Source organism: Sphaerodactylus townsendi, linkage group LG01 (assembly GCF_021028975.2).
Source record: "Sphaerodactylus townsendi isolate TG3544 linkage group LG01, MPM_Stown_v2.3, whole genome shotgun sequence".
Lineage (NCBI taxonomy): Eukaryota > Metazoa > Chordata > Lepidosauria > Squamata > Sphaerodactylidae > Sphaerodactylus > Sphaerodactylus townsendi.
This window is the reverse complement of record NC_059425.1, coordinates 73557066-73582584: the sequence shown is the minus strand read 5'-3', so window position 1 is coordinate 73582584 and position 25519 is coordinate 73557066. Positions and strand designations below refer to the sequence as shown.

Here is a 25519-nt window from a genome sequence, read left to right as displayed (position 1 = left end):
CTGTTTTTTCTCATGCTAAAGTTTACAACTTCACAGTAACCCTTAAGTTTAAGACTTGGACAGTGTACCCCAAGCCAAATTCAGTGTTGGTAGTAAAAATCAGGCATTTTTGCTTCTTGTTCGATCTGGACAAGCCAACCTTCTTTTTCTGTCTTCCCTAGAATGCAGGATGTGCTACTTCAACTCCCTGGAGACAGATTGTCAAGAGCACAGAGGAAAGTGATGTAGTGGGACTGAAACCCTACATCCAGAGCAACACCAGTCCAGCAAATCTTTCTCAGGGGAGCCCTCTTGTAGCCCAGTTCAGCTGTGACGTAGTGCAGGTAAATCTTCCTTTTCAACAAAAGAAGAAATTGACTTCAATGTCATTGAGGTCTGTAGAACAGGATGGCAAAAAGCCATGTCCTGCTCTTATTTCAAGGACTGAAATAGAAAGAGAGAGCAGTGTCTCATTGCCAGAGGTCTTTCCTCTGTGAGAGCAAGGGGGACATGCTGACAGAAGGAGACAAGCTCCTTTGGCTTGAGAGAAGCTGCTGTTGTGGTATGAGATCATAATTGGCAGCCCCTTTCTAGGATAAAAAGCTACAGGAGAGGGTCAGTCCGCAGAAATATCTGGTATTTTTCCCTCTTCTTTGAGGGAAAGGGAGCACAAAATAATGTCCCCAGCTCCATGATAGAGGGCTAGTTGTTCTCAGTGTAGACCAGGGGTAGGGAACCTGCGGCTCTCCAGATGTTCAGGAACTACAATTCCCATCAGCCCCTACCAGCATGGCCAATTGAGAGCCAGTGTGGTTTAGAATGTCTGTCTAGGACATGGAGGGTCTGATCTCAAATCCATACTCTTCTATGGAAACTTACTAAGAGACAATGGGCCAGTTGCACACTCTTAATTTAACCATCCTCATACATTGTTGTAAGGATAAAACAGGGACATGCTAAGTACTACGTTACATTGCTCTTATCCTTGATATTACCTTTGAGCTAGCCTAGGCTTGTGTTTCATCTTCTTCCTTAACAGCTGCTGAACACTGAGTGTGTTATCTTACCCATTTCTATAATATCTTTGAAGGGAGGATCTTGTGTCGTTTCCTTATTACTGAAGCAGCTCCAGATATAGTGCAGCACCAATGGGGCTTCCACATTGCAGGTTTCCCCCCTAGCTACCATACTTTTGCAATTTCTTTTTGTAAAAAAACACCGGAATACTGTTATAATGATATACCAACATAACAATAGATGTAACATTTAAGAAAAAAAGTATTTAGTCTCCTTTATTGCAAATATATGCCTTTACTCTTATATCTCCACAAAGAAAGGGTCAAGGTACATTTTTTTTCTAAAACGAAGGCAGGAATTCACAGTACTTGTTACATCTGTTGTTGCAATAGTATATTGATATAACAATATTCTAGTGGCAATTGTTTTTAAAAAATTAAGAAGCCTTCTACAGTAAAAGCGAAGGGGGAGAAAATGGCTGTTACAGGGACAAGTCAGGAACACTGGTGATCGTATTGGTGGGGAAATCTGATTTTCCTACCCACACAGCAGTCATCCAGGTTGAAATGTCAGAGCCCTATCGTGTATATGCCAATAAAGGCTTATTGAAATTAGAAATGTCAGAGCAAGGCAGGTTTGAGGTCAAAGAAAAACCTGGAAAGTACACAGGTGGTATGGGGAAGCAAGAAAAGAACCTTCCCAACAGTACTGAATGGATGGTAGATAACCTGTGCAGTGTAAAGGCCCTTTTCTCTGTGTTGCAGGCTGAGAAGTGGGTACAAATGAAGCTCCAGGACTTGAAGGATGGTTGCGGTATTCAGGAATGGGATCGAGTTCCTCAGACTTTGCAAAGAGACATGAAGAACTTTGAAAACACAATAATCAAACTAAACCAGGTACTTCAGAGTTTCTGGACAAATTCCAGTCCTTTCCTCGCTTCTTAGGTTGAAGTCACCCCCAGGGAAAGTGCTGAACTCTGTTCACATCTGGTCAGATATGGCTACCTGTAGGTGAATCTCTGTGTTTTCCCCATTTCATGTACCCCTCATTTTCCTGGATTTCTCATGCAGTCAATGTTCCAGTAAGGTGCAATAGTTGTACTTCCAACTTCTCTAATGTGCTTCTTTCCCAATGATGCTTTAGATGGGTGAGCAACTCCTAGTTCAGTCCACTCCCAGTGCAGAGACGAGGAGACAACTGCAGACTCTGCGAGAACAGTGGCAACTGCTGAAGCAGTTGGCAGAAAATCAGAGCAAAGCAGCAGGTGGGCTGCGAAACCTACAAGAGTTCAACCACAAAGCTGAGCAACTGGAAGCTTGGATCAGGCAGAAGGTACATGTTAGAGGTGAAATAGGCTGGAAATAATGGGCTCATTGTGGCTTCTCCTGAGACTGGCTGAGACTCGGTTTTTATTCTGGTCTCTTAGTGGTAGTGATGGCCCACTGGAATCAGAAAGGGTTTTTGTTCCTAAGAATGAGAAAGAGTTTTTCTCACTTTAATGGGATGTTGAGAAGCATCATTGTAAGAGTAGTATAGGTTTGTACCACTCCTCTCCCCTCCCCCCACATTTCTGTCAAGTTGATTCAGTGGATGGATTTTCAGCAGGGTGTAAATGATAATTGTATTTAGAGTTGGGGAAGAACATTTTTCCTGGTTAGTCTTATTAGAAACCCTGAAGATCTGTGTGTTGTTTAGTTCATTACTTCTGCATGAGTGGGTAGTGAATGTGCCTTTTTGCAGGCAGTCGGACAAGATTTATGATTGTACCCCCCCCCTCCTCTGGGACTTCAGTGATGTGCGGAATAAAAGTGCAGTCTCTGGCAATTCCAGAATACATAATTTCATTATGATAACTGGTGTAGCCTGTAGTTTGAAAAGAAAAGGGCATATAGAGCTCAGAAGGTTTTTTGCATGGCTTCTCAAGAGGAGAACATGAGTGATGTAAAAAGGAAAATGCAAACAGCAATAACATTCCAACAACAACACAATTGATTGAAATAATGGTACATTAAACCCAGTAAAGCAGTAAAACTGGTAAAACAAGATAAAAGCTATAAGCCCATTGTTCAAGAGTAAGAAAGAGAGGGACACCATTGAATTATGGCATGATAACTCGACAGATAAGCACATAGTATTCACTGGTGGACAAAGTTACTTTTAACCAAGACAGCAAGTCTCTTCTAGTGCTTTGCCTGGGAATCTTTTGTCCACAGCTGGCTGTTACTCGCCGGAAACCACAATGTGTTATATTTTCTCTGTTCCAAAGGGTAAGAACTGACTCATGAGTGACTTAGGCACATAAGTTTTCCATTGGGATGGGAGCCTTGAACTTGGGTGGCCTTCCCTTCCCAAGTGCAGTACAGTTCCCATGAACTTAAGATTGGCGTGCAGCATGGTTATGTAGCCTGTGCCTATGGACATCACTTATGAGTGGAAGAATAGAACAAGAGTTGAGTTTTATATGCTGCTTTTCTGTACCAAAAGGAGTCTCAAAGCTGTTTACAATCACCTTCCCTCCTACCCCCTCCACCAGTAGGCACCTTGAGACATACATATGAGCTGAGAGAGTTTTCAGAGAACTGGGACTAGCCCAAGGTCACCCAAAAGGCTTCAAGTGGAGGAGTGAGGAATCAAATCCAGTTCTCCAGATTACAGTCTGCTGCTCTTCACCACACTGGTTTTCAGTTTATATCAATGATGGGGACTGTGAAAGATTCAGGAGTACCCAGCTCACTTTTATGTCCCACTAGGTACTCTATGTCATTTACTAAAAAAAATGCTGCAGTAAACGGCAATTCTAATCAGAGGCGGATTCCGCATGGGCCGCATGGGCCAAAAACAGTGGTGTGAAAATGGTGTGAAAACGGTTTAAACCCTTTTACACCATTTTAAACCATTTTACACCGTTTTCACACCGCTGTTTTTGGCCCATGTGGAATCCATCAGAGTTACACCCTTGTAAACTAATTAACATAAATAGAATTAGAGAAGTGAAATTCTGCTTAGAATTGCACTGAAAAGTAGTGATTAGAAAAGATAGTGAGACACAGAAAATAATAGCAATACAAAGCATAATAGAAAAACCACCAAAATATTTAGTGGAATAGTACAAACAGCAGTAATCTGAAGATTCCTGGTCCAGCTAAAAGGTTGCAACTTAGCAGTAGAAATACATTAGATTTTGTTTCCAAAGGCAGCAACACTCCATAGCTGATCCACCACAGCAGAAAAGGAATGATATGGAAAGAAGCTTAAAAGCATAGAGGTCTGAAAGTACAGGGGAGTGAGGTTAGACTTGTAACACTGAGAGAGCAAATATTCAATACCTTCTAGTGCCCTGTTTTTAAACCCCCCCTCCCCATTTGCCTTTTCCCTGACTAACTGGATTATCAGTGACTTCCATTTTTTTCCTTTTATATGGTGTTCCTTGATTTTAAATTCCTAGAAATCCTTGAAAAAATCTTGAAAAAAACCCAACAAAATTAGAAGCAAAGTTTATACGATTTGTATTATTTCTACTGAGGAGGGCTCTATATTATATAGGCAGGATTTCTGATTCTTTTTGCTGCAAAATAAATACAATTGAACTTGACACTTCGGCAGCTGGGACCTCTTATTCTAAACCACTTGTTGGTTATATCTTCTAGGAAGAGAAACCTTTGCTAGCAGCTCTATTGCAAGAGAATGCAGACAAGATCCAGCTCACCCGACGGATCCTTGATTTAAAACAGGTGAGGACTGAAACACTGCCCTGTACATCTCTGTACTGTGTGCTGAAGAGATGCTTTTACATAGTGGTGCCTGTCCTAGGGTAATTGCAAACTGATTTGACAGCCTACCAGCTTATAGCCCTAAGCTGAACTATGTACCATTCAAGCAAAGTGTCCACATTGCTACACCCATCATACCAATGCCTAGAAATTACTGAAACTGGTGGATATTCTGATACCTTTTTCAGAGCAGAGTAGGCAAAAGGCCTAGCCAGGTTATGGCCAATCCGCTGGAGGGGAAGAAATTCCTATTCAGTCCCCAAATGGGAGTCTAGCTAGTGCAGTCTGAAATAAAGGGAGGGAGTGAAAGTGTCTCCCTTGCTGGTGATCAAAAAAAGAAGAGGGTGGGGCACTTTCATCCTTGATATGGCCTTCATTCCTCTTCCCCAATTCATCACAAAGGGATGGGGCTAAAGTGTTTTCACATCCATCTCCATGCTATGGATTCCGACACTCACTTTTCTTTTTTGCTGTCAAATCACATCTGACTTATACCCTGTTTCCCCGAAAATAAGACATCCTCTGAAAATAAGACGTAGTAGAGGTTTTGCTGAAGTGCTAAATATAAAGCATCCCCCTAAAGTAAGACGTAGCAAAGTTTTTGTTTGGAAGCATGTCCGTCGAACAGAACACCAGAGCATGCAGCTGTGGAGCAGAAAAATAAGACATCCCCTGAAAATAAGACATAGCGCATCTTGGGGAGCAAAAATTAATATAAGACACTGTCCTATTTTCAGGGAAACACGGTAGTGACCCCTGCTGGGGTTTTCAAGGCAAGAGACATTCAGAGGCGGTTTGCTGTTGCCTGCCTCACTGGTATTCCTTGGAGGGCCCCCATCCTCATTCTTAGCGTCTAAGATCTGACAAGATCAGGCTAGCATGGATAGCCAACTTTAGAGTTATACTAAATACTTTTCCTGCTCTTGGCTATGGCAGCTGCAGAATGCCCCCAATACTCTTCCTAATGGCAAGAAACTTCCCATTGCTGTCAGTATGTCCATGTGCCGAAGCAGCTGAAATTTCCAAATGTTTTTCTTATCATTTGTGTATTTACATATATGGATGTGGGTGATCTTCTTGGAAGAAAATGGCTGATAGGATATAACGGCTAAAAATGTGAATCCCTAATTAACACCTCACCTTGACTAGTGCTGCCCAGGTGATGGCAGTTGGTGGTCTTGGGAGAACAGGTCAGGTTTTAATGGAAAACTAATTTCAATACTTTATTTCTTTCCAGGAGGAGCAGCAATTCCAGGTCCTGCATGAGGAAATGAATAACCTGGCTCACAAACTTGAGAAACAAGGAAAGAGCGAAAGCAGGAACATTGTGGCTCGGCGCAAACACATCAATAAAATGTGAGTGGAGCTATAGCTGGTGACAGGAAGAGACATGGCTTGTGACTTGCATCAGGTTATACTGGGATATTGGGACTGTATTCCCTTTTTTGGATTGATTTATTAAGGCTACCTGCCTTCTTACCTGCTAGCTATTAACTTTGTATTGCAGGTGGCTGCGTCTCCGAGGGACACTGAAGGAGCATCATGAGATGCTGCAGCTGGCTCTGGAAGCAGCTACCTTCCTCCAGCAAGCAGATGTGCTCCTGGAAGCCATCCGTGCAAAGGTACTGAGGATTTAGATTGTTGTTGATTTGTGCCACATTTAAGTGCTTTGGGGAAGAGCAATGCTGGATTGTCCAAAGTTGTGAATTCCAATATATTAGGGCCAACTAACCCAAGAAATCTGTGGAAGCCAAAATTACGTTTGCCCTTAGGTATGAATAAATACACTGAATTGGATAGGCCAGGCTAGCATGATCTTGTCAGATCTCAGAAGCTAAGCAGGGTCGGCCCCGGGAAATATTTGGATGGCAGACCTCCAAGGAATACCAGCATCATGACGTGAGGCAGGCAGTTGCAAACCACCTTCCAGCATCTCTTGCCTTCAAAACCATACAGGGTAGCCATAAGTCAGATGTGACTTGATTAAAAAGAAAAGAACGAGGAAGAACAAAACTGCATAAACCAATGTATGCCAAGATACTCAGGGGGGTACTAAAAACTGGATATAGAAACAGTAGATACATGCACTATTAATTAACAACAAACTGTCTTTCCTGTCAAGAGAATGTATGTAGTCACTGAAAATATCTGTATTCTAACCATATGTAAACATCCTTCAAAATATTTGTGGGCTGTAATAATTGGTTAATTGAAGGCCTATGAAGCAGGTAGGGTTTTTTCCTATTAAAAAGTAGTAAAAGTTATGAGAATATGTTTCATATACCTTCATAATGGAAAATGCAGGGGGGGGGTTGCTACTGGTTTGGTAAATTTCATAATAATTTGTGAATCACAGTATTCTAAACTATTCGAATTGCAATAAGTTTAATAGCTTGCTTGTTAATGCAGCATTACCAAAAAGTTGTATGTTTGGCTGCAGAGTAAATGAAATGTCTGTTCTGCAGAAGCTAAGACTAAACTGAAAGTTGTGGTCTTGTCATTCTAATATTTAGAGCCCTTTTGAGATGTTGGAAGTATGGTTGTAAACAGGGTGAATCACTATTCTGAATGAATGCCTCTTTTAGGAAGGGGTTCAATTAGCCACCAGAGTGTTCAGTCTCAAAACCCACGTAGTAAACGTTTTATAAGTGAAACTTTTCTTTGGTTTATTGCCCAAAATTTGAACAGGAACATCTGCTAGTAATGCTTGCCCAAAAGTGTTCTTATTTTGTTATGAATAATATTACTCCTGTGATATCCTACATGTATTTTTAGGATCCTCTAGGTTTTTCCTATGCAGTTTGTAACTATATCTGTATATCATATACAGGAGGAGGAATATATTGTTAAATATTTGAGACTGTGTAATGTACTGTCACTTGTATGAGTGAAGCTTGTGTTCTTGGTTTAGTGGAAAAGGACCAGGAGGGGGAGACTTGCTCCAGGCAAAACGTGCAGTTTTCAGAGTGTAACCTTTACATTACATTTATGTTACCAAGTTACTGTTAACTAGCCAATCTCATTGGTTCTTAGTGCTTTTCACTGAGGGTATGAGGTTTTATCACATAGTGGAGTGTTCTTCAGTATCTCCCAATTACCTGAGAGTGCTTCTTTTTAGTAACATATTAATCTAATCCAGGAAGTACATCTTGTTTAATTTTCTCTTACTCATATATTGTTACATGGATGTCCATCTCTGGCTATGCTGCTTTTCTCCTTCTTTCTATAGAATAAAAGCCCATGGTTTCCATCTTCTTTTTCAGATTACCTGCACATCACAGCTCATACCTCTAGACACATATCTGGACACAATAATCCTTCATCCCATGTTCCGTGGCACCACAGTGCCACAAAAATGTGGTTTAAACACATGGATCCTCGTGGATCCTCCTAATTTTTCCACTTGGTCACCCCAAAATCACCAGCACATCACAGCTCATGCCCCTGGCAACATGTCTGAACACAACAATCACACATCCCATGCTCTGTGGTACCGCAGTGGCGCAAAAACCTGCTTGGAAAACATGGATCCTCATGATTTTTGCACTAAGTCATCCCAAAATCACCAGCACAACAATCTGAACACAACAATCACTTATCCCACACTCCATGGCAAAAGGCTGTGAATTAGCAAAGAGTCAGAAAGACACCCCCCTCCCCAGGGCCACATCTATGGGAAATCGTGCCTAGGGCAAGCTCTCAAATTTTGCCTTCCCCCAGCCATGCCAGCCACTCTGTGTGCCCATATTAGAAGACCAGAGAAATATGAACTAAATCAAAATATATCAGACTGGTCAAATAATCACGGCAACCCCAACTGTTCCATCTTGAGCATGCTCTCCCCAAAACACAAGGACTCACAGGGATGCTTATTTTAATGGGAACTTTGCTCAACAGTTACTGAAGAAATGAAAATAAAAAACAGAACTCGCCGTTGGTCTCATGTGCCAGAGACGTTGCTACTTCCCAGCCCCCAACAATGCAGAAACAAACACCATCCACTTGGAAATTTACTCTGCACATGCTCCATGGCGTTCATTCCTTGCCTGTTAATCATGCTTACCTGGGAGCAGATGACGGGCAAATGAAAAGAAGGCTCATTTGCATGCAGGTTCTGAGGACACTGGGGGACAATTTGGATGGAATATCTTTTGGGAGGGGTAGAGTGGGACGAAGAGAGGGGCAAATTACAAAATAGTGATTTGCATAGATGCCCTGAGGATGCTGGGAAACTGTGTAGAATAAAATTGAGACTCACCATAACTTCAAAGGTTCACTAATTGTGGAGAGATAAATACCAAGTTGAGTTCTGTTTATATTAATAATGTCCTGGCAATGCTGAGTCTGTCAGTGAAGCCACTTTAATAGGCAGGGCTCTCCCAGCCGGCCACAGAACGCACGCCGCACACGATCTGCCGGCCAGGCCCATCCGGGCCCAGTCAGACAAGAAGTGTGGGGGGAAATTGTCCACCCCCCACGTGACTTGACAGAGTCCCGCCCAGGACATTTGTCCTCAGATGTCCCCATGGGCCCTATGCCTCTTTCTGAAGAGCTGGCTTCTCCCATATGAATCTTCTCATATGCTGTGATCTTTATCCACCTGGCCCATGCACCTAAAGTATGGCAGAAGGCAACTATGAACCGAGGTTTTTTCAGTGGTGGTGCTCAAATTTGGGTGCCTCCTTCCCAGACCCATGCATTTGGCTCTCTTCCCTTTTCTCCTTTTATTGGCAATTGAAAGAAATTACATTTGTCGCTTAGAGAAAGGGGAAGAGAAGGCCTTGGGACCTGTTTGAGTGCAGATTTTTGTATCTGAATGTTTGTGTTTTTATTGGCTAGCGACATTATAACCACCTTGTATACAGTCATGACATAAAAATGCAAGACTTTTAAAAAAGTTTTAAAAAATGATAGCTATACATTTGTTGGGATCCCAATGCTCTGTCTGGGGCTGCTGGCAGAAGCTAAGATTGTGTGGCTTCATTCTTTTCTGTGCTTAGTTTCTATTCCTTTGTTGCAGTGGAGGAGTCACTGTGGAGTGGGGAAGCAAAGGGAACCTGAGCCCAGCCTGGACCAAGATATTAGGGACATTGCCAGCCAGGTCATGGTAAGCAGAAGGCATGGCCTCCCAGGAACAATGTCACAATGGTAGCAGAGTGAGAAGTTATTGTTTGAAATCCTTCACCCTGCCTTTCTCTCAGCTTCTTTCTGTCTCATTCATCAGTTTAGACAGCAGAGTCTCAGACCTGTACTATTAATTAAGTGAGATAACTGGAGGTCACGCTTGTATCCAGTTAAAGTACCAGTAACTGTTACATTCCTTGCCTCCGCTTCAAGAGCAGGAAGGAGATAGGATTGGCTGCAACTACTGATCTCTAAGAATGTATTGCCGCTCATTGGTACCTGAAGGGATAATCCAACACTTTTGAGACTAAATCAGCTGATGATGATGATGATGATGATGATGATCATCATCATCATCATCATCATCATTATTATTATCATCATCATCATTATTATTATTATTATTAATTCGGTTTATATACCGCCCTCCCCCGGAGGGCTCAGGGCGGTTCACAACAAAAATACAAACAATAAACCATAATAATTCTGTACCTATAGTAGTGGTCCTTAATTTAAAAGCAGCACTCAAGTTATAACCTTTCTATTATAAATACAGTAAAATATAGATAAAAATACAGATGGCGTCCCTTAATTTAAATTCCCCTAAAGGAGGGACAGCAGGGGCCTCGATGTTTAAAGGGGTGCACATATCAGTGGCTGGCATTCCCAAAAGCCTGGCGGAACAGCTCAGTCTTGCAGGCCCTGCGGAACTCCTTAAGGTCCCGCAGGGCCCGGACAGCTGGAAGGAGAGCGTTCCACCAGGCAGTAAAAGCCCTGGCCCGGGTAAAAACCAGCCGCATCATGGAGGATCCAGGGACCTTCAGCAAATTGGCCTCTGCTGAGCGCAGGGGCCGAGTTGGGACGTATGGGGCCTGACAGTCCCGAAGGTACGAGGGTCCCAGACCGCGTAAGGCCTTAAAGGTCAATACCAATACCTTGAAGATGTGCATGGCTTCCAGCTATATGTGGCAGCCCATTAAGGAATGGATAAACTTCCTGTTTTTGCTAACCGTTTGGGATTGTGAACTAAGGGAGGATTATTGAGCATGTGCCAGTACATATTGGTGGGATGTGCTTAGCTGGGTGTTTCACAGATTGTGCAGGCTTGATCTGGGCTTGTTAACCAGCTGAACTCCTCACCGGGATTCTCTTCTGCTTCTCCAGATGCTGGACATCACTGTGTCCCAGCTCACTAGCCTGCACCCCAGCCTGATAACAAGAGTCTCTCTCAAGCACCAAGAGGTCAAGGAGATCTGGGCCCAGCTCCAGCAGCTGCTAAGGTATCGTTAAGTGTCTCACACATCTTTCTCTGCAGGGAATGGCTTCTAAGTTGGCTATAAGCTCTGTTTACCCAAAGTTTGTATGAGAACTCACTCTGTAACACTGTACACACACACGGAAGATATGAACACACGTCTAACTCTGTTACTAACTCTGTGGCTAGTAGTGCATTGCTGAATGTACAATTGTCTACCTTATTTTTTATTGTGCCTTTAACAGGAGTGTTTGATGCAGAAATGTAGCAGATGAAGCTTTTGGCATGTCCAGAAGATCCTCACATGCATTGCCAGTGTGGCTAGATTTCTGCAAGTGAATCTGTTGTTAATTTAAAGGCACAAGTTCAGGGCCAGTAGGAAAAAAGGTGGAAACTTTTTAAAATAATAATGCTTCTTAGTGTTTCAGGATGTAGTAGAGAAAAGATTAACATTATTCTTCCTCTGAGCGTAGGTTATCTAAAAGTATTGTAGTTTTGAAAGGGTCTGGGGAGAGCGGGAAAACCTCTGCTCTGCACATAGGGTTAATCCCGGGTTCAGTCCCTTGCATCTCCAGCCGAAAGGACCAGGCAGTAGATGAAGTGAAAGACCTCTGACGGAGACCTGGAGAGGTGCTGCCAGTCTGAGTAGACAACACTGACCTTGATGGTCCTGATTTAGTACACAGCAGTCTCACGTGTGTTCATATTCTCTCTGTGTTTGAGTACAATGTGTGTAAACAGCAGCTTTCTCTCTGCCAGTTGGGCAAAAATCATACGGGAATTGAAGAGAACCCTCTTCTTCATTTAACATCCCTTTCCCACTCCTTATCACTTTTCTCCTTTGTATTTGTTTTAACTGATTGACTTCTTATTCTCACCTCTTAGAAATGGAAGGCCCCCCTTAGTGGCCTTGACAAGACATTCAACTGATGCTTCATGTCCTGAGACTACAAACCATGCAGGGAGAGAAGCTGCAGAAAAACCAAGGAGAGTCTCAGGATGGGAGGCAAGCAAATACGTCTTTTGTTTGTCAGATCTGCATATTAATCATCAGCCTAATTAAATCTTCATTCTCTCTTTGCAAGGCTCAGCTTGTGCAAAAACACAGTGCTGGTGTTACTGTGAATCCAGAGTGGCAGACTGACTGATTAATCTCAGGGCTCAGTTTTGTGACTGGAACTTCCTCTCCTTTAAAATTTCATTACTACCATGTTTCCCCCAAAATAAGACAGTGTCTTATATTAATTTTTGCTCCCAAAGATGCGCTATGTCTTATTTTCAGGGGATGTCTTATTTTTCTGTGTTCTGTTCGTCGGGCATGCTTCCAAACAAAAACTTTGCCACGTCTTACTTTTGGGGGATGCCTTATATTGCACACTTCAGCAAAATCTCTACTATGTCTTATTTTCCGGGGATGTCTTATATTAAGGAAAACAGGGTAGTAACAGTGTATGCAGTAATCTGCGATAGATTAAATTTTTCCTCATCACAAAAAAAAAGGAATGACATTGCATTGGAGAAATGAAATGAGTGAAAAGGTTTAAAAATGTGTTCAGCCTCTTTCTTGACACTGTGGACTCCACTGGAAATGCCCCACCTGTTGTTAATGGAAATTTAGAGAACATGGAGATCCAGTCATAGATCTCTGACATCTTGTATAGTTAAGCAATAAAATAATAATTTTGCAGTTACTTCAGAGAAGTAGCTAGGAAAAATGGAGCCTTGGGCAAAATCTGAGTTTTTTGCCTGCCCCCCCCCCCCCCCCCCGAGGATGGGCGGCCTCCCTCCCCCACCATTGGATTTGTTTCCCCACTCCTCCACATGAACCTGCTGGGAGACCTTGAGCTTATCACAGTTCTCTCTGAACTCTCTCAGCCCCACCTGCCTCACAAGGTGTGTCTGTTGTGGGGAAAGGAGTTTGTGGGCTACCTTGAGTCTCCTTAAAGGAGAGAAAGGTGGAAGTGGGAGGTGTAAATCCAAACTCTTCTTCTTCTCTTCCACCCCATTCTCATGGACTGCTGACGGGATCAAATTTTGATTGGAGTGTGTGTGTTGGGTGTTAATGTTACCAGGAGGCAGAAAGTCTTTGGGTGACGGTGGGTCTAAGATGGTGACAGTGTGTGTGTGTGTGTGTGTGTGTGTGTGTGTGTGTGTGTGTGTGTGTGTGTGTGTGTGTGTGTGTGTGTCGAGGGGGGGTTGAGTGGCTCTTCCCCTCTCCTTTCCCCCTAGCCCTCTTCGTCGACTGCTGGAGGAGGGTCCCCCACCTAAACTGTCAGGCAGGTCTCCAGGGGTGGGGGGTGCTGGGAGCCAAGGACGTAGGTAAGGGGGGGCGTTTATCGGGTTCAAAAAACCCCATTCATGTCTGAAGCTCCGCCCCTCCGTTTGTGGGTTTTAAAAACATTTTTAGTGTTTTTTTGGTTTTTGGCCTGCAGGGGGTGCATTGTTTGGGCTAGCAGCACCAAACTTTTAGGGACTGTTTGGGGAACTCTCCTGATGATACTACCCAGGTTTGGTTCAGGGGGTCCAAAGTTATGGACTCCCAAAGGGAGTCCCCATCCTCCATTGTTTCCAATGGGAGCTAATAGAAGATGGGGGCTACACCTTTGAGGGTCCATAACTTTGGACACCCTGAACCAAACTTCACCAAACCTGGGATGTATTATCAGGAGAATCTCTTATTGATACCACCCAGGTTTTGTGAAGGTTGGTCCAGGGGTCCAAAGGGGGTGCCCCATCCCCTATTGTTTCCAATGGGAGCTAATAGGAGATGGGGGCTACACATTTGAGGGTCCATAACTTTGGACCCCCTGACCCAAACTTCACCAAACCTGGGTGGTATCATTAGGAGAGTCTCCCAAAGATACCCTGAAAGTTTGGTGCTTCTAGCTTAACAATTGCACCCCTGACAGCAGGCACCCCCCAAGTTTCCCCAGATTCTTCTTTTAAATCCACTCCCTTCGGCATGGATTTAAAGGGAGAATCTGAGGTCCTCAGTTTAGAAGAAGAAGAAGAGTTTGGATTTATATCCCCCCTTTCACTCCTATTGGAGACTCAAAGGAGCTTACAATCTCCTTGCCCTTCCTCACAACAAACACCCTGTGAGGTGGGTGGGGCTGAGAGAGCTCCGAAAAGCTGTGACTAGCCCAAGGTCACCCAGCTGGCATGTGTGGGAGTGCACAGGCTAATCTGAATTCCCCAGATAAGCCGCCACAGCTCAAGTGAATCAATTCCCCAGATAAGCCACCACAGCTCAAGGGAATCAAACCCAGTTCCTCCAGATTAGAATGCACCTGCTCTTAACCACTACCCACATTGAAAGTGATGCTGTTTCAGGGTTGGGGATAATCCACCCCAAAACAGCATCACTTTCAATGTTGTTTAACTAGAGGCTCCAGATTCTCCCTTTAAGGTGGATTTAAAAGGAGAATTTGGGCTCTCTAGTTTAAACACCATTGAAAGTTATGCTGTTTGGGGGTGGATTCCAGCATCACAGCGGCTGCTCGGGGGTGGGGGGGTGCGCAAAACTCAGATTTTGCACCGGGCTCCATTTTCCCTCTATGCCTCTGCTCAGAGGGGAGGGCAGAAGGAACTGCCAGCTGCCGGCTGGGAGCCCAGCTGGTGGGGGGCAGGGGATGGCAGGGCAGGGGAGTCTGCCATCCCCCACCTCGGAGAGCTGCTTTTATAAGCACTAGGCCAGGGGCGGGGCTTGGGGAGGCATGGGTGGGGGTGTGGCCCCACTTCTGAACCCCCCCATAAAAATCTATACCTACGTCCCTGCTGGGAGCAGTGAGCCACCTGAGGGACCCCCTCCTCTCCTGCGCGCCGCCTGGCTGCAGCTCACCTGGGGTCGGGCAGGACAATTTTCTTGCTGGTGTGGCCGGCAGGTGAGCTCTTGCTCTTCTCCATGGCCATCAGGTAACTGGCTAGGACCACCTCCAGGTCAGCCATCTTGACCCTGCTAGCCATGGGGGCCCCCAGCAATGCCCCGCTTTGCAAGAAAAACCCAGATGCCCCCCCAGCCTCAGCCCATCTCAGCCCCACCACCCCCACCCAATGGAGAGGTTGGCCTTGAAGTGTCTTGCCCAGCCTGGCCTGGGCTGCTGCTGCTGGACCCGGCAGTGGGTTGTTGGGGGCATGCAGTTAGTCCCAGGGTGGCAGGACTCCCCTTGCAGCACCCCCTGGAGGCACCCCATTGCTCCCCACCCCCTTCCTCCTTGCCAACCTCAGCGCTCCTCTCCCAGGCAGGACCAGGCGACCATGGGGGGCATGAACTGCAACGGACCCTTGCCCATCTGCGTTGCCCCAACCACCCCAGGGAGCGAGCAAGGGAGGGGGAGGCAGCAGATGGGGGAGCGACTGGTGCTGCCTTCAACACGGGGGGAAGGAGGAGGGGTGTGGGGGGTGATTTTCTGCCCCCCACGTGATCAAAAAGGTGGCCACCCAGGACATATGACTGCAGCAGGCTTATTGGGAGCATCAGTATGAGATTGTCATCTAATTATTCACTTTCTGGGATGTTCTCTGCTTTGATATAGTCTTTTTCAAAGCTAGTTTGATATGATCTCTTTGGAAAGATTGCATCTTTGTATGCTGTGCAGATTTTGAAAGTTTTACCCACATTGGCGTCTTTTCCCCTTCCCTCATCCTGTGCATCCACCAGTTCTTGCCAAGATCTATTGGCTCTTGTGAATTTCCAACTGTCATTTTTGAAAAAGACTCTAGCCCTTTTTCTTATGAAGATATAAAGGAGGGTGGGAAAGATATAAAGGAGAAAGTGCACCAGTTATATTTCCATAATGCAAACAGGTAGAGATTTCATTTAAAAAAATGAAAATGGGGAGTTCAAGAAACTAGCTGATGGTGACAGTCAATCATTATTGCACTGTTGTGATCAAGGAATTACTTTTTTAAGCCTGAAAATGCCCCATAGTTTAGTTGAAGCTGGGAGGAAATGGCAGCTACAGAAACCTGTGGAAAAAAATTGTGGGGAAAGCTGCTGTGTGGGTGCTGTGTTGCCACTGTGAAGGACTCTGCATTTTGCAGCAGCAATGAGAACTATATAGAGAACTATCCCTATGGTGAAGGGGCCTTGTTGGGTCAGATCCAGTGGCCAGGGTGCTGCAGGGAAAGAAATGAGCATCTGTTGCTGCAGCCTTCTGCTTATGATTTGGTGAGGCTAACAAGCCCCAAGTCAGCATGGTAACTTAGCCAGTGAGTTAATGAGTGTAAATGCTATTTTTTCATTGCCCTATTATTGAGTCACCTTTATGCAGTAGTGGATCCATGCTGGAGGGTTGCTAAGCAATGGCCCTTTTAGCTTCCCCAGCTGCTTTGCTTGCCTCCTAGAACAGACTTTATGCCAGCCTGGGCCTTTTATCCAGGCCTCAGCCTCCCATAATAAGTTTCCAGCTTGAAACAGTATGGCAAGAAGAGCTGAAAGTGGCAAGTGATAATCCCCCTACTTCCTGCATATCCATCCCCCTTTACCAGTTAGTACCTGGGAAAAATGTGAAATATTCTTACCATGGCTCTAAATGCTTAGCATCAAAGCCTGCCTTCTTTTCTCAATTGCCATAACATAAATGCTTACATATCCTGATTGTGAGATTCTTGAGTGACAAGAACACAATCAAGACCTTCATTCCAAGTGGTCAGAGCTGTCTACAGTGTCATTCACCCCTCCAATTTCTTTTAATTTCATGCTGGAATAAAATGTTTATATGATCTAGAGCAAGCTACTGATACATTGTTTGCAGTATCTGAGTGTAATGGACTAAGGCCATAGTGGGGAACCTATGGCACTCCAGACGTTCATGGACTACAATTCCCATCAGCCCCTTGCTAGCAGGGGCTGATGGGAATAGTAGTCCATGAACATCTGGAGTGCCACAGGTTCACCACCACTGGACTAAGGCAATTTTCCAGAAATTGGCTCTATTAGTTTGAGAAATGGTCCTGCTTCATTCCAGCAAATTTCACTTACCTTAATAGCAGCATTCTGAGCAAGGACTGTCTTGCCCCAGGTGCAGAAGGATGTCCTAGGAAGTGTGGCAGAACATTCAAGAGGCCTGGAAGGCAAGCCAGCTTCAAGAGGAAGAGCGTCAATTCACAATGACAGCAAGAGGTATTGTCACATACAGCTCTCCTTAGGAGAAGAGCTCCAACAAAACGAATAGTGTGGGAACGGCTATGGGGTGGTCCAGGTTGCTTTCTTGTATCTTGTTCAATGCTTAGCGACAAATTTATGTAGGCTACAGTTTCAAGCTGGCTTCCAGCAAAGGGGAAGGTCAGGTCTGGGTATCCCCAAGGAACCCAACCCATGCAAATAGCATCTTTAAAAGTGGTGCTGTATGGTGGAACCTATGAAGCTGTGGGTTGGAGCCAGTGATCCATCAGCACAAGGCACTGACATTCATGATGTTCCCCATTTTCCCATCCTCTCAGTTGACTCCTGGGTCTTCGGTACCTGTTTACATTAGTAGCTCCATGAGTCACCAGGCTTCTCATTGTAGCTTTTTTTTCCTAGTGCACAAAGTAAATATCCATTTTTGTTGTGTCACCTACCTCCAGACCACTTTTCAATGATTGGACTCTTGTTATTGTTAAACCACTCCCGCCCCCTTCCCCCAATGAGTGATTTCCATTTTTAAAAGTACTCCTAAAATGGTGATAAAATGCTATAATGTTACGATGATGATTTAAGCAGTTTCTCTGAATTCCCAGCTTTCATTTTTTAAAAAGTAAGTCTCTGGCATCTTCCCTCATGGAGATATAGGGGAAAAGGTATATCTCTGGGAAGGGAATAAAGACTTACTTTAAAAAAAATGAATGCTGGGAATTCACAGAACCTGCTTAAACAATCATTGTAACACTGCAGCATTAAATGAAGGGGGGACTCTGACTCCACCAGTAACAACACCAATGATGACAGCACCCTCCCTTGAAAATCCTTTTTATTTAAGCCACATGCAGAAAAAAATAAGCTGACTCCACCACTGTAAAAATGCACTGGGGGCAGAGACGTGCATAAGACCCCTGCCCAAACTGGTTCCAATTATTATGGATTGACTTCCAAAAAAATCAGGAGTAACTCCAGTGTGTAGAAAATGTCCTCCTTTTGTGAAGGTCTTCATTTTGTTGACTGATAAGCTGGAATGTGACACCTTCCCCTGATTCTCTGCCTACTGCAGGAGGAGGAAACTTCTCAAACAGCTGAACACATTGAAGGACCCACCCCAGCAAAAATCACACTTTCATGGCTTCTACCAGCCTGCTGATATGGTAATGTTCCTGCACAAACTTGATGAAATTCTGAAAGTTCAATCCTGTGCAGAGTTTCTCCAGTCTATATTGATTGAGTTCGGTAGACTTAGACAAGAGTAAGAATGGGACTGCACTGTAAGTCTCTGGTACTGTGAATCGTATCAGTGTTATCATTATCCTGAGTGCTGTTGCTTAGTAGAGTATGTTTTAGCTGAAGACATCCTAGCCGCCTTGACATAAATACCAGTTCTGGCCAAACTAGACATAGTGGTAGTAATTCCTTTTGTTTAAACATGGAACAGCCCAAAAGCAAACAAAAGGGAGGAGTGTAATGTGTGTAATGATTGATTTGAACAGCAAAAGGCAGCACGTGGGTGAGAAGGGCTCCCTCAGATTGTTTAGCCTCAAGCTGGGCAAAGGGCTTGTTGGTGGGAAGAATTCTAAAACTCCAGGTATATGATAGCTTTACATCACTAGGCTGCTATTGTATCTTCACATGTGTAGAGTAGACACATGTGTTGTGTGAATCAGTCCTCTCCCCAAGTGGGATCCTAGTTACAAACCAAATTAGGCAAATGTAGGAAAGCACCTGTCCTAGAAGGTGCTGCTGACTTAGGATCTGGCATCTGACTGAATGAAACATGGCTGAATCTGAATTTAAACCACCACATTAGGGATTTATGCAAAATGGTGAGACTCTGGGGCAAGTCCACAAAGAAAATATATATATATATTTAGGAAAATTGAGATGATTTACTGAGCTTGATATATCAAATGGTCTTTTGCACTCAGAATAAGTGTATGGAATACTAGAATTTTCACAAGAAATGCAAATATTCCAAATACCCACGTAAATTGTGCATCATATTGAAATAGAAGATTGGAGAGAAGGAGCAACAAGGAAAGCAGCATGTTATTTTACTCAGCCTGGGGAGATCTTGAGTATGAAAGTCATCTGGGAGACTTGCAAGTGTCTAAGAAGCTGGTACAGAAAGCTGGGAGGCGCGGCCAAAGGCATGAGGCCTAATAAACCAGTTCTGTTAGGCCAGAAAACTACTTATGTTCTTGGACAAGAGTGTCACAATACTTTTGACTAACTGAATTAGGTATCCTGCTGCTTCAAAATAACCAGAAATCCAACAAAATATTCACTTAAATTAGTTTTGATCTTGTGTTATTATGGTATCTTAAAATTTAAGCACCCAAGTATCTGAGCCAAGATAATAGAATTAAATAGATTTTCAGTTTGTATCATTCATGCAGGATGGGCTGTTGTGACTAGTAGGAAAAATGAAGTGAATGAGGAGAGGCTTCTTGTGAATCTCTGTAAGTGATATGTTAGAGCGAGCATAGATATTGGAAGATAATAATCAGGCACAGTGGTTAGAGTGGAAGATGATGATCTGGTCGACCAAGATTCAAATCTTCACTCTGCTTTGGAAACTCACTATGTGACCTGTCTCACTCTCTCAGCCTAACCTACCTCAAAGGACTGGAGAAGAGGAGACTATGTTGGAACCTGTTTTCAATCCTTATTGGGGAGGAAAATGGAGTGACAATCAGCTCAACTCTTAAGAAATGTCTAAGAAAGAATCAGAATAGTTTGCTGGGAGCTGTAGCTCAGTCATGGAATACACGATTTACATTCAATTAATGGTATCTTTAGTTAAAGGGATCTTAATTAACATGACACTGGGAGAAATCTCTGCTGAAGAGCCAGTTGGTGTAGATGGGGCTAGATGGACTCAATACAAAGTCGCAAATGTTCACATGGCTTAATGGTCTCCATGTATCCTTTTTAGGGGCTGCAACAGTTGCAGCAGACTGGCCATAAGTGGAATCCACAAATAGAAGATGCCCTCGAGGAGCTGGAGGATCTTTGGGCAGAGCTGAGAAGACAACATCAGGAGAATGGTGTGGCCCTGAGGGAGACTGATACAGTGAGTATGAGTTGTGGTTGAAAGCAGTGACTTTTTCTCTTCTCTTCGACGCATGTAGCGTAACATGCCATGCACGGTGATGTTATGACATTGTGTTTTCCCACTCTGCCAGAAGCAAACAGTGATGAGAAGCAGGTCAAAGAAAGACACAGTGTTTTGTTGTTTCAACATGAGCTGAGCTATGCTAGGTGTTACTAAAGCAGACACAGCTTTCATTTTTGACAGAAGCTATGTATTTCAGTTGATGGGTAATTCCATGCACAAGCAAAAGATTGTAACATTTTTAAAGCTTTGCACCTCATTGATCAAGTTTCTGAGGAAACTTGTATTCAAGGAGTGTTTAACATGATGCCTATGAACACCATGGCACCCACCGTCACCTTTCCTGATGCTCACCAGGTGTTTTTAAAAAGTGTATGGGGCCAGGCAGGGCTTTTCCCAGGAAGGTTTCTGATTTAACCATTGGCAATTCAATTGACTGCACATATTTATGAATATTGCTTTGGCAGCAGCTTCTACCACAGCAAAAGGATTTTAGCTTTCTGATTGAAGGTAAGCTGCTGTGACCATTTTGTGAGTAGCTCTGCCTCCTGAGGCAGCTATTTTGCAGTAGCCATTTGGTGGCTGAACCCACCATGCTATTTCCAAATTCCAAAGATACCCACGGCTCAAAAAGGTTGAAGACCTCTGCTGTATTCCTGTTTGTACTGTAGTCAGTTCAGGCTCTTGTGTGGCATTCAGTATAAGGTTTAGAAAAACCCCAATCAGTTTTGTTCTGATAGGAGAATTCCATTTTTCTTCCACAGAGAAGCTTAACCCTTGTATTTAGGGTACTCTCTCTTCCTCCTGTAGAGCATCTTCAGTCTCAGGGACAATGCTCAGGCCATGTGTGACTTCTTTGCCTGAATTACACCTTACTGTTTGTAGGCCCTGCGGCTGGTTGGGGAGTTAGAAGAGGCTGAATGTTGGCTCGGAACTGTGACAGGCTTGATCTCAGAGCCAACAGCAGCGAAGAGTCTTGATAGCCTTCATGACGACCTGCAGAAGATTGACAGCCTAGAGAACCAGGTTAGGGCATGGAGTATTAAGCTGCGAGCCCTGCAGGAGGAAATACAGATGGAACCCTCCCCGGAACACACAGCAGTGACAATGATTCCAAGAAAAATGGAAAGAGTGAAGGAAAAGTAAGTTCTAAGAACCAAGGAGAGGGGTTCTGCATGAATTATAAGAATCAGATTAAGAAGCCCAGGGGTCTCAGGAGTGGCAAATGAGACCATGTTTCTCAGTGATGTATTGTTTGGAAAGCATGAGATGGTGGCAGCCAGGAAAAAGGAGGCGGCTGAGGGGGGATATGATTGAAGTCTACAAAATTATGCATGGGGTAGAAAATGTTGACAGAGAGAAATTTTTCTCTCTTTCTCACAATACTAGAACCAGGGGGCATTCATTGAAAATGCTGGGGGGAAGAATTAGGACTAATAAAAGGAAACACTTCTTCACGCAACGTGTGATTGGTGTTTGGAATATGCTGCCACAGGAGGTGGTGATGGCCACTAACCCGGATAGCTTTAAAAGGGGCTTGGACAGATTTATGGAGGAGAAGTCGATTTATGGCTACCAATCTTGATCCTCTTTGATCTGAGATTGCAAATGCCTTAACAGACCAGGTGATCGGGAGCAACAGCCGCAGAAGGCCATTGCGTTCACATCCTACATGTGAGCTCCCAAAGGCACCTGGTGGGCCACTGGACTAGATGGACTTTGGTCTGATCCAGCTGGCTTGTTCTTATGTTCTTATGTTCTAAAGAGAGGTTTATGTTGAGAATTAGGGCAGTTTAAATAAGGCTACGTTTATGGCTGAATATTTATCGTCCACCCCTGACAGATTTCTTGTTTTATGGAATCAGCAGTCTTAGATGACACTTTCTCCTGTGCGGTAGACAGATGGTTAGTCAAACCCATATATTTTGCCTACCAGGTTCACCTGTGTACAAGAAGTCCTCCAACGTCGGGCATCAGAGCTGCGTGATTCCCTGGTTTTAACTGAGTTCTTACAGAATGTGCAGCTGGAAGAGATGCTAAGCCAGAGGAACACAAAACTGGTGAGAAGAAAAAGAATCCAAGGAGGGGAGCTTCCTTCTGTCAGAAACATGGTGACTAAAGGAAACTGCCATATTCAGAGGCAGCAAACCCGGTCCTACTCGGAATCAATCTGGGGAAGGCCTTGACCTTTGTTCCCTGTTTATTGGCCATTCAAGACAGCAGGTTAAACACTGTGCAGAACTTGCTAGATTAGGTGGACCACTGATCTAATCCATCAGGGCTGTTATTTTGTTCTTATGATTTTACATATACAGAGCAGGTTTGGTTTACTTTTGACTATGGATAACTATTCTTTTACAAAGAAGCTATAGTATGGATATATATTCTGCCTTTCTCTCCTATAAGGAGGCTCAAAGGGGCATACAAATTCCTTTTCTTTTCTCTCCCCACTTCAGACAGCTTGTGAGGTAGGTGGGGCTGAGAGAGTTCCAAAGAACTGTGACCTGCCCAAGGTCACCCAGAAGGAATGTAGGAATGTGGAAACAAATTGAGTTCACTGGATAAGAGTCTACGGTTCATGTGGAGAAGTGGGGAATCAACCCCAGTTCTCCAGATTAAAGTCTACCTGCTCTTAACCACTACATCACACTGGCTACTGTTGCTTACTGAAGTTTCTGCCTAAAGGTCATAGCCAAAAACCTTGGTTTCAAAGATACTGGTTGAAATTGCATTTAAGTCTCTCTCTGTGGCCTAGGGAAAATCAGTGGCTTTCAATGTTAAATCCCCCACCTACAAAACAGGAGGAATGGTAATCTTTTTCTCAAGATTGCTCTGGGCATAAATAAAGCCAGGGACAACATATATTAATCACATAGGTTATTTATAATGTACAATAGCATTTATTGCATACTGTCAAAGACCACTACAGTCAATCACGAAGGTAAAACAGGAATAAACAGTACCATGATACAGATCTCTAATCACATTGTTTGTTTATTGTTTTGGTTAGGCAGTGGCTAACCAGCGAGGCTTGCAGGAATCTTTGCCCATCCTCATAGCCCACAGTGGGCAGCAGCTCAGCAGTAAGGACCTGTGCAGACCACTGGAGGAGCTCCAAGAAGCAGTAGAGATGCTGAATAATGTGGTGAAAGAACGGGAGCGAGCTGTGGAGGCAGCAGTTCAGACAGAGGACCTGGAATGCTTTGAACAGGCTTTGAAAGATGGGGAGGAAACAAGGGTAAGAGAGGGTTAACAGAAACCATGTGCCATGAAGACACTGCCTTCTGGTACTTAGAGGAATTCCTGCCTTGCTGCAGAGATGAGGAGAGTAGGAACACGGAGCTAGGAGGTGGATTTTGTTTCTTCTTTGCAGAGATGAGCTATGTTTTTTGAAAGAGTCATAATATGCCAGCATCACCCTGTTGCTGCTCTTCAGATTTTGTTGTGTATCCCAACTCTATCCTTCAAGTGAGGGAGTAGAGGAGTCTTCAAATGAATGTAGTGATTTGAGTCATGTGAGAGTAGGAAGCATTCCCTGAAATAAACCAGATTCTCTGTGATCAAGGAGAGGGAACATTCGGATTAATTTTTAAAAAGGAAAAGTCTGGTAGTGAAGAAGAAGTGATTGACCACTGAACAATGAATGGATGACGTGAGAGAACATCTTGTTCAGCTAAACAAATACTTGCGATGAAGCTACTAGGTGCTAAATATGGTGCTGAGATCTGTACTGGTACTCCAATCTCATGTTCCTGTTCAGTTTTGTTTACTCCTCTCTTATCTTGGCATACTTTCCACTCATGCAAAGAGTAGCAGCATAAAACTGATCATGAGCAAAACCCCTAGTGTGTGGGGTCAAGCAGCAGGCTGGCATGCTCACCCACCCAGATCTATGTCACAGAATACGAATGCAAGGAACAATATTCCTTGCAGTTTCTTTGTACTGGCATTTCAAGGGAAACTTGAACTTGCCTCCCTTAATGAAGCATTGATACCCTGCAACAAAACTGTGAAATGACACCCTTATTCAGGAGTTGCAGACTCTGCACCAAGTGATTCTTGTGTAGCATGAGGCATATTCCATAAAGAACAGCTGGTTTAACTTTAGTGCCAAGAAACCTATAGAAGTAGAGTGGTGAAATACAGGCAATTGAAAACCACTTGGGGTATTTTGAGGTGTACAAAGCACGCAAAAATCATATTTTAGGGTGAATCAGGGGTACAGGAATGGGACTCAGGAACCACCAGCTTCTGTTTCATGGCTAAACAGAAGTTTGTGTATCTGAATGACTCTGGTTTAGAGCTGTGGGATAGGCTGTCTCCAGTAGCCTGGGTGACTCATTCCATGACCCTTATACTCCACTGTTCTTTTCCAGCTGTCCTGGATTGCCTCCCAGATGGATACCTTGAGGGTCAATGCAGAAGCCCTGGCTGAGGATCTCATCCAGGCAGAGAAAAGTTTTGCCACTGTGAAAAGTGAGCTGGAACTACTGGACCTGCAGGGCTTGTTGAGAAGGCAGCAAGAGATTGAGGTGAGAGTGAGAGGCTCAGTGCAGGACACTACATTTGACTTCTCCCAAAGGAGCATCAGTCTGTGCTTTTACCCTTCAGTTAGATCTCTCTGGCATCAGGTTAGCTTGCTCTTGTTTGATGTGCCCACTTGAATTTGAGCTGTTCTCAAACAATGTGTTCGGTTTGAAATGAAAAATAGGCTTCTTTTGCATCATATTGGTCCAGGTATATATGCATTCCAACTCACTCAGGGCTGAATATTGTTGAACAGTATTCTATAGAAGAAGGTTTCCTCTAATTAGAATATCTTATTCTGACATTTTTAGATTCATCCGAGTAGGAATTCGTGATGGTTTGTGGACATCAGATCAGAGAACTATATTCATTCTGAGTCCCATTTGTCTGGCAAGAGCTGGCTCCAAACCAGGCATTCCAGTGTGTTCATCCCATTTATACAGATATACAGCTGGCAGCAACCAAAAAATAATCAGTTTGGTGCTCGTAGACTTTGGGATCGCAGATCTGACACCACATTGTATATCTGTTGCATTTTCTCATGGCAGCTGTGAACAGTTACAACCTTTAGTGATAGAGAGAGCCTTGAGTATCTGTCCTTC

General features: G+C 44.0%; 1 protein-coding gene across 7 annotated transcripts in view; it reads left to right on the top strand.

Annotated features, from left to right (window-relative positions):
- LOC125425723 overlaps positions 1-25519 on the top strand; it is a 67587-nt gene that overhangs the window by 19181 nt on the left and 22887 nt on the right. For 6 of the 7 annotated variants that reach the window (XM_048483327.1, XM_048483282.1, XM_048483291.1 and 3 more), the window contains 16 exons: positions 162-323; positions 1761-1892; positions 2140-2328; positions 4644-4727; positions 6004-6122; positions 6274-6388; positions 9787-9873; positions 11055-11170; positions 12031-12151; positions 17169-17269; positions 18336-18426; positions 20211-20348; positions 21276-21532; positions 22327-22450; positions 23401-23628; positions 24767-24922. In XM_048483327.1, coding sequence (XP_048339284.1) covers positions 162-323; positions 1761-1892; positions 2140-2328; positions 4644-4727; positions 6004-6122; positions 6274-6388; positions 9787-9873; positions 11055-11170; positions 12031-12151; positions 17169-17269; positions 18336-18426; positions 20211-20348; positions 21276-21532; positions 22327-22450; positions 23401-23628; positions 24767-24922 — 2220 coding nt within the window. The remainder of the gene's footprint in view (positions 1-161; positions 324-1760; positions 1893-2139; positions 2329-4643; positions 4728-6003; positions 6123-6273; positions 6389-9786; positions 9874-11054; positions 11171-12030; positions 12152-17168; positions 17270-18335; positions 18427-20210; positions 20349-21275; positions 21533-22326; positions 22451-23400; positions 23629-24766; positions 24923-25519) is intronic. The other variant, XM_048483318.1, reaches the window with a different exon arrangement.